A 15,165-nucleotide genomic window follows, 5' to 3' on the forward strand; every position below is an offset into this window, starting at 1 on the left:
TTTTAATGACTAATTTAATAATTTTATTTGACTTAACTAATATTGAAGATTTTTAAGAAAAATAATTTTATTTCACTTAACTAATATTGATAATTGTTGAGAAAAAAAAGAAGATGGTTCAAATTGTATATAGAAGAAAAAAATGAAAACCATTTATCTTTTACCAAAAACATTTTAGAACTTTCAATTACATAACTTAAATTTTTGTATTAATAAATAAACCTTTTACAACAAAAACCAAAGTAATGTATTACAAACACTCCACTAACATCTTATTAACTAGGTCCAGAGGTACCTTTAATTTTATATTACTGTATGAGTTCAACTAAAGAACTGTTCATATCAAAAACATGTAAAAATAAAAATAGACAACTGTAAATTATTAATTTTTTTTGTGCCACTGTATATGATTAATTTGTCTGAAAATTTTATTTTAGTCACTAATTTTATTTGAGACGTTATTAGACATATAACTGATTGAATAGAATAGATATTTTGTTGATAAAGTATTGTAAAACAAGTCTAATAGGGTGAACCACACACCTCTTGCTTGGCACCCGTTGGACTAGATTCTCGTGTCGAAGATATTGCTTGGCATCCGTTGGACTAGATTTTCGTGTTTTAGATATAGAGTTACTTCAAATGGATCTGTAGAAATAGAAGTTTGATGGTTGGGTGGAATATAGAAGTTTGCATGTTGGTATATATGGCGTTGGTGGAATATAGAAGTTTGCATGTTGGTATATATGGCGTTGGTGGAATAGGAAAAAAAGTTATCTACAATCAAATATTTCGACAGTCTAAAGTACTAAACGAGTCAAATCGCATAATATAACACAACATTCAACAGCAAAACAGCTGCAATGGAAAAGTAATATAAACACAGATTATCCACGAAGGAGAGTATTGATCACAAATTAACATACAAAAAAATTAATGGCATAAGAAAATCAAAGAAAACTCACTTCAACAAACAAACGTAGAAATATCCGTCGAAAAATTAGGGTGAAAACCGAAAAATTAGGATTTACAGTTATATAGTGTGGGCTGAAATACCAATCGGTCAACTGTTCTGCTTGGCTATTTACACTCTTCACGTTCTATCAATATTTTCCACTCTTCACGCTTCACCAATATTTTTCACGTTTACTTTCATTCTTCACGTTCCACCAATATTTTTCACAGTCAGTTTACTTTCATTCTTTTTGCCAGCAATATCTTTCTTTTCCGACTGTAACTGTTCCCAAAATACATCATTAACTTCTTTTCCGACTGTAACTGTTGCCAAAATACATCATTAACTCCGGAATCAAAATATGTACTACAACTAAAAAAAATATCAATGTATGCCATATAAAAAAAAACACCAAAATAGGCTAAGTGCACAATCTATTTTTTCATGAACTGTGCACTTAATAAGTGCACAATCTATTTTTTTTAATGGTTGTTCATTTTTTAAAAGATTGTGCACTTTTTTAGTGCACAATCCATTTATTTATAGATTGTGCATTAAAAAAGTGCACAATATATTATTTTTTATTGTGTACTTTTTTAGTGCACAACTCATTTATTTATATTGTCCACTTTTTTGCATGATTGTGCACTTAGTTTGATCCTTTAATATTTTAAATAATGAAAAAGTTATCTAAAATGTATTATAATATAAGACATGTAAATTATGTTCTACAAAGTCATTAGAGACATATGTTAAATTGGTGACCCACGTATAAGTTCAATTTCAAATTTTTTCTTAAGAACTTCATAATCTACAAATTATTTTTCTACAAAATTTATTCTCTAAATTTATGCTTTACTAAATTAGGTCATAATTAAGTATACTTTAATCTTCAAATATTCATTAATAAAAAGTGAAGAGTAAAAATCAATTCTTGGAAAAACTTGATTTAAATATGATCAATCAAATTATAAGCCACTTAGAAATTGATTAGAAAAAGAATTAAACTTTTTTATATATAAAAATAAATAAATATTTCTTATAAAAAAAATATAAAACTAAAAATACTAAAAGCAAATTACTATGAAAGGACTTTGAATTAAAAGGGACAAATAAATTTGTCAATTAAGTTAGGATACTTTAAGTTTTAAGAATTAGGTAAAATAGAAAAAAAAAATCAGTTTTTTTTATATATTTTCGTTCCAACAATTAAAAAGGGTGTCTCAATAACTATCGAAATTGTTCGACAATTTTGATAGTCAACTTCGATAGTTATTGAGACAACTAACAAAGTTATCAAATAACTTTAATTGTCCCAACAACCGTTTCAATTATTTAAATGATTTTATCCTTTTTAATTTAATAATATTGTGAATCCACTTATCGCTTTTTTTCATTAAACATTTGAGGTCTTTCAACTTATTTTTCTCTATTATGGAGCGGAATCTCCCGTTGCATATATACTAACCAAGATAAACAATATAAGTCTAATCATATGCATTCGTTTAATTAAATTTCTTTTTCATCAAATTATTCAGTATTTTGCAAAAAAAGTAGACGATATAAATAAATGAATTGTGCACTAAAAATGTGCACAATCAAAAATAATATATTGTGCACAATCTATAAATAAATAAATTATACAATAAAAAATGCACAAAAATGAATAATCGTGTCCAATTTATAAATAATATGAATAATAAGTGCACATTCCATAAAAGAATGGATTGTACACTTATTAAGTGCAACTTTAATTTTTTTAACACCGTCAAAAATCTTTCAGTTACAAAAAAGATATTGTGCACTTATTAAGTGTACAAAGTCTATTTTAATATTTTTTTTATATATAATATATATTGATACTTTTTTTTAGTTGCAGGGCATATTTTAATTCCAAATTCTTTTCCGAGTGTAACTGTTCCCAAAACACATCATTAACTCCTGTTGGAATAATAGTAGCTGTTCATGCTATTGCTGCTTTGTCATCAGGAGTAGGTTTGCATTAGGCTCAGAATTCATGTCAATTGCCTTAGGCCCAACATCAATATAATATTTCTTAATAAATGTTACTCCGTGCGTTTCAGAATAAGTGAATTATTGAAATATTTATTAATGTTTTAAAATAAGTGAATCATTAATTTTTTTTTCCAAATTTGCCCTTATAATTTGACAATCAATTAACTTTTAAAAAGGTATTACAAGGTAAATTATTTTTTGGGGGGGATAAAAATGAAAAATTATGTTAAATTTATGTCTTTAATGTTTTTTCCTTAATATATGTGTCAAAATCCAACAATTCATTTATTATGTAATGGGGGAAGTAAGTAATACTCAAATTTATATAGTTAGAATTTAATACGAAGCAAAAAGTACGTCACTGAAAATTGATTTTAATGGTAAAATATAATTAAATGTAGTAAGTAATGTAGGTATTAGTTATGCATACATTATTTTTTACACATTGTTTGGTTCGATGTATTAAAGATAATATATATTTATAAAAAAAATATTTATTTAGCAAATTATCCTTCCTTAAATCCTTCATTATCTTCACAACTACACCAAATCAGGCTACATCCACAAGAACATAAACAGTACGTAGATGCTTAACAACACATCATCTAATGTTATATTTTCGGAATGATCATTTCCTAATATTCAGCAAATGGTAATAAATATCCAAAATAACTTAAACAACAACAAACCGCATGTGGATTTCTAAAGAAGTTAACACATACCATCCAAAACAGCTTTCAGTTTTTTTTTTTTTAATATAATGTTCTGGAATTAACATATCAGAATCTTACACGGAGAAAAACATTGCCGTTCAGTTCTGCTAACCAGTGATGTTGCTCCACAGCTGTCACACACTGTATGTACTCCTTTGTCGTCAAGATCACCTCATGATAAACCACGTAATCAGGAATGTAACCCAATCCATAGAGAGCACTTGCAGGATGCAGGTTACAAGTTATCTTATTCCTGCAATTAGCACATTTCCAAATATCCTTCAGCATAGCTACATTATGAAAAGTACATACAAAATGGTGTGTATTACGTACTAATACACACCTCAATACACAATATAGTATAAAATTAGTACAAGTATTATTTATGCATAATAAAAAATATGATATCAAATATGGTACTATATATTAATGCTCATACATTAGTTTTTTCAATACACTGACCCCTAAGAGATCTTGGCTCAATCCATTCTAGTCCATCAAAGTTTGAGTTGATATCTAGCAGGTATGAGAAATCTTGTCAAAGTATTTTAAAACATATTTTTGGTTTTATGTAAAAAAGAAAAAGAAAAAAGAATCTTTTTATAAGTTATCGAAAAGTTACTTAAAAAAAAAAAAAGCAATTAAAATTTAGTAAGAATTGCGTGGGTTGAATTATGACCTGTATTTTACCTCATTTTAGAGGAATAACTTTGTGCGTCTTAATGACTCGCCCATTTATTAACCATTTTAGTGGAATAACTTTGTGTCGTTCATTTATTAACTCAACTCATTTTAACTCGCCTAAACTTGCTCTCACCCATCTATTTACCACCTATAGGCCTAATTTTACTGCTCCATCCCACATTATTTAATGCAAAGACTGGACACATACTTATTAATAATTACTTTTCCATATTAAGAAGACTGCCTTTTCTTTTTTTTCTTAATTTTATATGAAAAAAAAACAAAGAATAAAGGAGAACGCTGAGTACTGGTACTAAGATCTGGTCAAAGGATTAAAATTTGAACTGCAGTAATAGGAGAGTTAAAATCCCAAAATTCATGTTCTCTTGCAGTAAAAAAGAAAAAGGCAGATTTATTAGAAGCTTTTTAACAGAAATGTACTTCTCCATTTGGAAAAAACGTCAAAATAAGTTTATTCAACGACAATACTACTTTTTATGTAAAACTAAATCCACTAAACTCTAAATGGATTTAACCAAAAAAATTCTTTTCCTCTTTTTCATGTTCCAATGCAAATCTAGTCAAACTTCGACGTTTTTTCTTTCTTCTTTTAGAAAAACCTTATCCAATATTGTTACTATAAAATTTTTAGGACTTTAACTTTATCAGCACGATAATTATTTCCCAGTCAATAAAATTTTGTTGTTAATGATGGAAGATCTTAGGATGATGAGTTGGATAAAGCAGTATACGTAGAATTAGCTTTAATGCATTGGATTTTGAAATATTAAATTAAACCTTCTTATTTAATTCTTAACACGTCTTTAATTTGTTATGCTCCTTTTAGATTAATTAATATAATATGTAAAATTCAAAATACTTTGATTATTAGGAGGAAACAAGTGATTACTTTTGTGCCTTCAGATTATTATTATTATAATAATAATCCCAACATTTTTTTAAAAATTTTTTCCTTTGCTTTTCTTTTAGGCATGTGACGTTCGTTTTGTGCATTAGGAGGCATCCTTTCGGCAAGTGTTTTCTTCTTTAATTAAGTGGAAGAAAAAAAATAAGATTAAAGTTTGCAATTGTTTATGTAATTTGATATTGCTGATTAATTTTATGATTACGTCATTTTAAATGCATGTTCAAACTACTTTCCTCATTCTTAGAATCCTTTTATGTCCCTCTTTTTCTATGGGGTTTCCTATATTATCATGACAAAGTTCAAATGCTAATGATTGTAGAGTTAAATAATTTGGACAGATGGTATATAGAAAATGAATGTGAACAACGAGATATAAAATATAAAATAGAATAAAATTATGTTTTCTTTTTTGGTATACTCCATATAATTAATAGAATGATGTCCGAATGTATGAGGGGAAACAAATTTTGAGTTTTAAACAATGCGATATTGCATTCAGACTAATCTACAATACATTATTATACCTTTTTGTTGAATTGGATAATCCTCTATATATAACAAATTTGTCTTACATATAAGTAATTTTTTAAGTAAAGTATTGTTTGATCGGAGAAGAAATGAACATGCATTTACCAATTGCAGTATATGGTAATTAAGTTGAAAGAAAGTCAAAGTGGAAAACTTACTATACAAATACCGTATAATATATCAATAAACTTATCATAACTAGCTAGTTAGTAATAAACAGAATCACAAAGCAGCAAAAGAATTTAATTATAAAAATCTAAGCTACTTATCTCTCTCTCTTAATTTAACTTCTCCTTACATCACATTGATATGTAGTTTCTATATCAATAAAAACATCTTCGGCCTTTTCGCCACTTTCTCCCCCTCCCATGCAATAAAAGTTTTACCGACATTAGTTAATTATTATCATTGGATTCAATGTCGCTTAGACTTTAAGGACATTTATAAAGAGTGCTAAGATGTGATTGGCACTAGCTAGCTATGCCTTAAAAAAGGGGAATTTAGTGACAATCAAGCTATTGACGTTTAATTATCGCTGAAGATATTTTTAGGTGGATCCACAATACATATAGGTTCAAACATGCATCACCTAGCCAGTAAAACAATAAACTACAAATAGAGGTAATACCTAATCAAAGTTGAAGAAACTCGAAAATTACTTAAGGTATGATATATATAAATGGCGAATCTAATCTAATTATACCATACTTTGAAGTTTAGGTATCCGATGGAAGAAGAAAAATAGTAAGAAGAACGGTAAAGAAGGGAGAATTGAATACTATAATAAGAATAATAATAGAGAAGAAAGAAGATAGTAGTATATAAAAGTCCAGGGCCGGAGCCAAACTTCTGTTCGAGGTTCGGCCGAATTCTCTTCGACGAAAAAATATACTATTTATACATGATTAAAATAATTTTTTATGTGGTTATAGTAGGTGTTGAACCCCCTTCGACTAAATTTTCTTTGAATATGAAACCTCCTTAATTGAAATCTTAAGTTTTCTTTAAATATGGAATCCCCTTAATTAAAATCCTGACTTCGCACCGTATAAATCCTTCAGAAAGGGGAAAAGCACAAAAAGAAAGATTGAGGAAAAGGAAAAGCAATAGTGTGTTAGAAGGGGGAATTTTGATGACAAGGACAATAAACTGCAGCAAGTGATCCTTGCCATGTTGGATTTTTTCCATTCACGTGGCAAAAGTAGGCCCCATCACCACACCCCCTTATTCGTACACAAACTATATCATGACAGTTTTATTTCATTCATATATACACAAAGTTATTTCTCTGAAGAAATTCTACTAAATAAATTTCAAATTCTTATGCATGACGAACTAAAATAACAAAAAGAATACACTTGAAAAATTCAGTAAAATCCCTTGATTCTCACTGACATAATCACTAGTAATTCTATATATAGAGGCGAATCCAGGATTTCAAACTTGTGGGTTTCTTCACAGGAATCGAACTCACGTTCAAACTTGTGATACATGTTGCTAAGGGGTTCCTTTATTACAACTGAGTCATCCCTCAATTTATTTATGGGTTCCCACCTTTTAATATTTATAAGTTTTGATAATTTTTCTCACATAATTATAAGCCTTACAGTAGCTGATATGAGTTCCCGAAAACTCACACCCGCTACCATAGATCCACCCCTGTTTATATAGCTGATATTCAGAGAAGAATAAGCCTTGTATGACAAGAGAGATGAAGCATTTTAAGCATTTCATTCATTGTCAAAAGTTCATAACTTGCGATATATATATATATATATAGTTATCGTTATATATCCCAATTCCAAATAATTGATAAAGTTAATTGTCAATGTCATCAACAAGCTAAGTCATAGGTACAAGCCGTGCAAATAAATTCATGATAAAATTGCAAGGTAAATTTACGCACAATAAATTTTTGTAATTCAATCCTTCTCCGAACTTCATAACAAAAAAAAGAAAAAAAAAATGTATTACATCAAATCAAATTACCTTTTTTTTCTCAATCCCAAATAAAGTAGATCTACTAAAACTATGTATATTAGTAGTATTAAAATTAAAAATTGTCGGTAGAATGGGCGACGAGAATAGTAGGCATGTGAAAGGAACATTTTTTGCAGATTGGCAGTTACGAAAGCCGCCAATACACAGTTCCTTCAAGAATTGTCTTTCTTGCAATTATATAAATACCCCCTACATACTACCCCTATACGTTGCTAAAAATATCATTAATCTATGGCTACGTCCACTAGCCAAACATCGAATGGACAAATTTGAAGCATAGAATATTGTCAATACGACGTATTAAAAAAGAATACGCTACACGTTGTGGCAGAGAGGAATCACAATTTTTATTTAGAGAAGTAAAAACTACAAAGAAATAAATATATGAAGTTGAAAGATGTTTTGGTTGAAACTCAACTGAACGTTTGAAGTTGAAATTTTAATTGGTTATGTTTGGATATGAACTTTATATATTCGCCAGAAATTGGTAGCGTCAAAGATTTGTGAGCAAAAACTAAAATTTTACCTTGAATATATGCACCTCTTTACACATATATAGCTTCAAGCCTATGAATTTGCAAATACTTACTTATTAAAATGAAATTCAGTAACTACAAATATTTAAACTAATTAATATTATATAGTATCTATAGATAATATGCATGCATACGTACTCACATATTATATTAGTACATATTTTACAATTAATGACTCAAAAATTAATCTTGATTTCGTCTAAGAATAATATATTCAGCCAACGATTTTATGTGCATTGTTTAAGATAGTGTGTGTGAGAGCGAAGAGGAATACTTTATCAATGGTTATGGCGGAATGAGAGGTACTTCTTAATTTATTATCAGAGGTTTTCAATTGATCAAGTTTCAACATAAAGTTATTTCTAATTAATAGAGATTGTTTTATCCCACATATATCGTGAGATTATTCGGACACATTTGATTTGCCCATATTAGTCTGGCCTCAAAAAATATATCGAACACCAAGTGAGAAAATTAGAGAGAGAAAGAGATTTATTTTTTGTTTGAGCTTGAGAAGAAAGATAAATAAAGCTATCATTTGATGTGAAAAAACAAATTTAAAGGTAAAAGTAGCTAAAGGTGGGGGTGGCAGCGCCATCCTATTTGCTTTTTGGACATACTTCTCTTTTTGTCTTGTTATCATATAAACCCTCCATCCAATTCCTTCAACTTCCTCATCCTTCTTCTCTAACTGTTGAGTTCCCAATAATTACAACTCCTCTTCTTCTTTGGATCTTCCTCTTCAACATCTTTGCTCTATATTGCTAAATTAGGAAAAGAGAAAAGTTGAAGAGAGAAGTTCCAAATTAATTAGGAGTATATACATATGGCACCTGTTTCATTGCCACCAGGTTTTAGGTTTCATCCCACTGATGAAGAACTTGTGGCTTATTATTTGAAAAGAAAGATCAATAACAAGAAAATTGAACTTGAGATCATTCCTGAAGTTGATCTTTACAAATGTGAGCCATGGGAATTACCAGGTACACTATATGATTCTTTTTATTCTTTTTCCTTTTTTCTTTTTCTCCTCATCAAAGGAACCAAACCAAAAGAAAAAAAAGTGTAAATCAAGTACTATATATATGAAAGGAAAAGAAATTACCATGTGCAACATGCACGTACGTTCAAGCTTAATTTCAATGTAGTATTAGGCTTCTACTTCTTAATTATAATGAAGACTAAGGGGTATAAACTTATCCTCACCCGTTGTTTGCATCAAATTAATAAAATTTATCATGGTTAAGTAATTTAATGAAGTAAAAACTAGATGTTAATTAATCTAAATGAACTCCATATTCAAACATATATCATGTATATATTAATTTGATGTAAACATTCATTGTGCAGATAAACGACTGTTCAGCCTTGAAAGATAAATTAATTCAACTGTCATCGATCATTTTTTAAGGTTTAGAGTAAGGAAAAGATAATGAGCCAAAAGATTTATCACAAAGTGATTCTCAAGAAAGGTATAACAAAGATATATATGTACCAGAAACTATTTCCTTAATCTTAAACATGTGTTTATTAATTAATTGATGTTTGGCAGTCAGGTCATTAATTACACTTTTTTTTTTAAAAACAATGCAACTCACAATAAAAATTAAACGAGATGATCACATGCAACAAAAAGAGAAGAAAATAGGTTGATTAAAAGGATAAATTTATCTTTTTCTTACAAATCATAGTATGTGAAAGTGAATATTAGAACACCCAAGATAATTTAAGTCATCAGATTTAATTAGTTTAATCCATATAGTGTTTTCATACGCGTGCTGATGACTAATATATTCTGATTAGTGACACTTTGAATCACACTTTAACAGTCAAAAATCATATGCTTTAGCACGAATATCTGTATTACTCCTATATGTGTAAGCTATAAAGGAAGTTGGTCCCTAGCTACATCTTTTGATCTTCTATTGAATCTTAAAGACTGTACTTGCTACTTCGATGATGATTTATTCAAGTCAAAAGTTAGTATTGAAAAAGAAAATGACATGATTGCAATATTGTTTTATTTCATGAGTTTTCAACTCTTTCTTTCTTTTTCTTTTTTTTTTTCCCTTTTTCCTTTATCAAAAATTTTATTTTAATCCACTTTCTTTTCGACCAAGGGTGAGTCCCTTTGATGATTACCATGTTTCAAGAATCTCTTTCACGTCCTTTCAGTTTTCATTTTTGTGTCAAAATTTTCACATACTCAATAACTCTTTAATAAATTCCCATGAAGATCTCACTTTCATGGTCCTAACTAGCATCATTTAAATTCTGAAAATTACTATAAGGTTAAAGTTGTTTTCTTTTATTATGCATATATATATATATAGTAGATGTTGAATTTATTTAATTTTTACATGTGTCGTTACTTCCTTATATTTTGAATTCGCTTAGAGAAAATTCTGACTCTAACATCTCTCACACTATATAGGAAAGTCTCTATTGCCTAGCAAGGATCTAGAATGGTATTTCTTCAGTCCCCGTGACCGTAAATATCCAAATGGGTCGAGGACAAATCGGGCAACGAAAGCTGGATACTGGAAGGCGACGGGGAAGGACAGGAAAGTAAATTCACAAACTAGGGCAGTGGGGATGAAGAAAACCTTGGTGTATTACAGAGGAAGAGCACCTCATGGAGCTCGAACTGATTGGGTTATGCATGAATATAGATTAGATGAACGTGAATGTGAAGTTGCCAATGGCTTGCAGGTACACAAATATATTCTTAACTCATCAATTTTACTATTAGAGACACATTCAGAATTTTAATTTAACATAGTAACTCGCTATCCCGACTCTCTCATCAATATTATTAAAAGTCTCTTATTTAGTCCACACGGATACGTTAACATTGAACGTTCACCTAATAATGGTCAATTTGGCATGGGGAAAATTTGCAGGATGCTTATGCACTTTGCCGTGTAATCAAGAGGAGTTTGAATAATAATGGTCCGAAAATAGGGCAGCAATATTATGGTAGCGCGGCGATAAGTGATAGATCCTCTAGCATTGATCAAGTTTATTCTGAGGGAAGAGGTGATCTTCATGATATAGAGAGCTCTCATGATCATGAATATGGAATTATGCCATCCTCCTCATCCTCATCCATGGCAGTCCATGGATCTCCTATCAACACGAATGCTTCTGCTCCAACTGATGATAGATGGATGCAATATTTGTCAAATGAAGCTTTTACTTTCAACAACAACAACACTGCTCAGCCCATTCCAAATTATGGAACTTTGCCATTTCTCCCATCCAAGGTAACATCAACATGTTATTAGTATTTAATTACATTATCGATATATAGAAGCTGAAACTGATCATCTATATGTACTATCTTGTTCAGGTTGATATAGCATTAGAGTGTGCAAGGTTGCAGCATAGGTTCACCTTACCTCCACTGGAGATTCAAGACTTCCCTCAAGTTGGCTATGTTGATCATGATGCCAAGATGCCTCAATCAAGTTTTATCAATCAAGATTCATGGTGTGGAAATAGTAATTTATGTGCTCCTATTGATGACTTCTCTTTCCTAATTCCTCCTAATAATAACCAAATCCATCATGACTTGAGCTCATTCAATTTCATGGAGCAAGATGATAATGTAATTAGGTCCATTGATATTGGAGATTTTGATCACGAGGACTTTAAATCTGATAGAATGGTGGAAAATTTGAGATGGATAGGAATGTCAAACAGGGATCTTGAGAAGGTAAATTTCTCACTAATTTAACTAGTAATGCAATTATTTTCCCAATTTTTAGATTTTATTCTAGCACTCATAATTAATTCCCTGATATCCAATATGCTTTTGGATTTACCTTTCCTTTGTAATTGGACAGAAATTTTTTGAGGATTATAAGACTGTTCCAATCGACAATGTTTCATCTGTCCAGAGAGATCATGAGTTTCAAGGTACTTGAGAATTCTCCAAGTATATATCTTCCTTTTAAGCTTTAGTTGTGTTCCATCTGTTTAGCCTTATATGACAAACTTTTATTTATAATTTGTTCAAATTTTTTAACTTTGACCTTTATTTTATCCTTAATATCATGCTCTTATTGCCAAAGAAATATCATTAGAGGTGGAGCTAAAATTTTAACTCAATTGTATTAGGCCTTATTAAGGTTTTAGCGTTGAACTTAATGCACCTTCATTCCTTCAATATTATAGGTTCAAAATGTAGTGTGTTAAAATTTTACTACTACTTTTTTCACATATTCACCTAATGCTGACGTATCAAAAAGATATTTAATTTAGGACATTTAGTTGAACTTGTATTGTTTCAGAATATTACAGTATGTTTAAACCATGATACATAAAAATAGTCGATTTTTATTATCTCAAATTTCTCATGCAATCAAATAACATCACGTAAAATAAAACAGAGAAAATATATCTTCTAGGACATATAACATCATATCTCTGTTGATCCATTTAATTAAATGACAGCTGAAAACAGTGGTCAGAACAACAGCTTCAATAGTGGATTGAATGAAACAGAAGCAAACAATTTCTCAATGGGATTTGGAAATGACAACTTGTTGGGAGATGGAGATGTGACAGATGGTTTTTCAAGTTGCCCAAGCTTTCAAGTATATGGAAAAATTGAAGTGAATCATGGGTTCTTTATAGCTACCAGGCAAGCATCCAAGACATTTTATCATCAAGTGACACCTTCTAGGACACTTACAATCCATAGAAACCTAGTTCCACTCCATGATTTTCCAAAAAATAGAGCTCCTCATGATAATTTTGTCACAAAAGTCACAAGACCATGGACAACAACCATGAGAACTTTGGTGAGTATGGTTGCAATTTTACAAACTTTATGGCTCTATGTTGGTGAATGCTTGGAGTTGGAGGAAAAAGGTTTCAAATTGGAAGACAAGAAGGGTGTCTATGAAGAATGTTGCTTAATAGAGAGGGTGGAGAAGAAGAAAGTTGAAGATTTCAAATGGGATATTTATAAGCAAAGTAAATTCCCAATTGGTGACAAAGATGAAGGGATCAAATATTGTTGCTATTTGGAAAAGAAATGGCCTAATTACCTCACACTTGTAGTAGCTCTTTCCAGCATTTGGTTGCACCATATAATTGTCCCTTCATTTTGACCTTTTCATTTTTTCCATATCAGAATATTTTGTTGTATTGCTAACTATAATTGTTGTTAGGGAAGGCCCAATTTAAGAGCCCCCTTGAATTAGATACCAAAAATCTCAATGTACTTTTTAAAACCTCCTATATCAAATTATACTTAACAGTGAGCTTTTGTTTTGTGATTGAGCCTTGGTTTAATATTTTTCTTAACTTTGTGCTGCCCAAGTACTGTTAATTCACCTGTTCTATTTCCGGTATTTATCGCCATCGAATTGATGTAAAAGCTTCGATCTGGACATTTGAAACTATATGTTCCTTCAGTTGGTACCACATAACTTGCTCATAACAATTGGAATATAATTAGCAACAGACAATCCCGTATAATATAAATTAAATTACAATTATAACGTAAAATGTCTTTACACGATCACGATATTTCACCATTGTTAAAGTTAAATTTGACTAATGAATCACCAAACTATACGGTTCTATTAGGTAAATTGATTGTGTTATAAGAAAATCTAGAGAAAAAGAAAATAATATATAGTACATTGGAACAACATGAGTTATATGACAATTTTATTTTTATTACTTCTCGTAGATAACGAGTGGTGATCATGAATCGGAATCTTTCAACCCTGAACCAAACATCTCGAGATCAAATTTTAATATATATGGAGAACATTTCAGTAATTAAGAAGTCGAATCTTTTTCCTTCCGGCGCAATTTTGAATTAGTCCGACCAATGAATTTCGAAAACAAAAAAAGAGATGTGTTGCTATTCATTGAAAACCTTAGAATTTTGCAAGTAGAGCTGTTGAGCCTGTGAAAATATAGCAAAGATAAAGACTTAAAGTTAGCAATATCATCAAATTCAACCAACATGCTCATGTGTTTTTGCTTTGCTTTGGTTTCTTTTTGTCCTCATTTATTTCTACTTTACCTAAAAGTGTCTGTCCATATTTGTACTTGTACATTCAATTCTTTATGCTTTTGTCTGTCTCTTTAAATTTTTCTTGTTTATATTCTTTTTTCACTATCATGCACTATTTACTTCCATTACTACTTGTTTGTTCTCCCAATAAAGTCTACATGATTGCAATTGAAGCACCAAGTTTTCGTTGTGGCTTTAATTTAGATTTTTAACATCTTTAAAATTAGAATATATACCTCATTCATGATTGCATGAATTTCAAATTATATCACATAGTAACTTGACTTCCTTTTATATGACTGGCTCAAAGAAAAAATTATGGTTAGATCCCAATTGTGGGGAGGGGGTGGTATGTACGAGTTAGATAGAATTCGGTACGTTTGATCTAAACTTATATACGTGTTGAGAAATCAACAGAATACATGTATATAATAAATTTTAGAACTTATAAACTTCAAATTTTAGATCGTCTCTACCTAATTAGTAAATTAGTACTGTATAATTTTGTTCCTTAGATAAGATGAAAGAAATATAAACTCACATCTTTTGTTTGAAATATCATTAATTACTCCCATCTCACAAAATAATCCTTCTCAAAATTTCTGATCGCGTATATATGGAGAATACAAATATACGTAACACATATCACAGGTTTAAATTATGAAAATAGCCTCTTACAAAAATACAAATAAGACTCTGTATAACAAATTCTTTCCCAGACTACCTATAGCGGGAGGTTAATGCATCATGTTGCCTTTTCAATG

General features: G+C 30.0%; 1 protein-coding gene across 1 annotated transcript; it reads left to right on the forward strand.

Moving 5' to 3' along the window:
- The first annotated feature begins 8,955 nt into the window (after positions 1 to 8,955).
- Positions 8,956 to 13,646, forward strand: LOC107861271 (NAC domain-containing protein 86). The gene is made up of 6 exons (XM_016706619.2): positions 8,956 to 9,344; positions 10,796 to 11,073; positions 11,265 to 11,627; positions 11,714 to 12,079; positions 12,210 to 12,282; positions 12,820 to 13,646. The coding sequence occupies exons 1-6, from the start codon at positions 9,188 to 9,190 to the stop codon at positions 13,479 to 13,481; spliced, it is 1,899 nt and encodes a 632-aa protein (XP_016562105.1). The 5' UTR covers positions 8,956 to 9,187; the 3' UTR covers positions 13,482 to 13,646.
- The last annotated feature ends 1,519 nt before the right edge of the window (positions 13,647 to 15,165 follow it).

Source organism: Capsicum annuum, chromosome 2 (genome assembly GCF_002878395.1).
Source record: "Capsicum annuum cultivar UCD-10X-F1 chromosome 2, UCD10Xv1.1, whole genome shotgun sequence".
Lineage (NCBI taxonomy): Eukaryota > Viridiplantae > Streptophyta > Magnoliopsida > Solanales > Solanaceae > Capsicum > Capsicum annuum.

What these genes read in the sequence shown, in the direction of transcription:
- LOC107861271 (XM_016706619.2), top strand. Translation starts at nt 9,188, where the DNA reads ATGGCACCTGTTTCATTGCCACCAGGTTTTAGGTTTCATCCCACTGAT. An exon ending in TGAGCCATGGGAATTACCAG is followed by an intron (nt 9,345 to 10,795) that starts GTACACTATATG and finishes CACACTATATAG; the next exon opens with GAAAGTCTCTATTGCCTAGC. An exon ending in GAGAGATCATGAGTTTCAAG is followed by an intron (nt 12,283 to 12,819) that starts GTACTTGAGAAT and finishes ATTAAATGACAG; the next exon opens with CTGAAAACAGTGGTCAGAAC.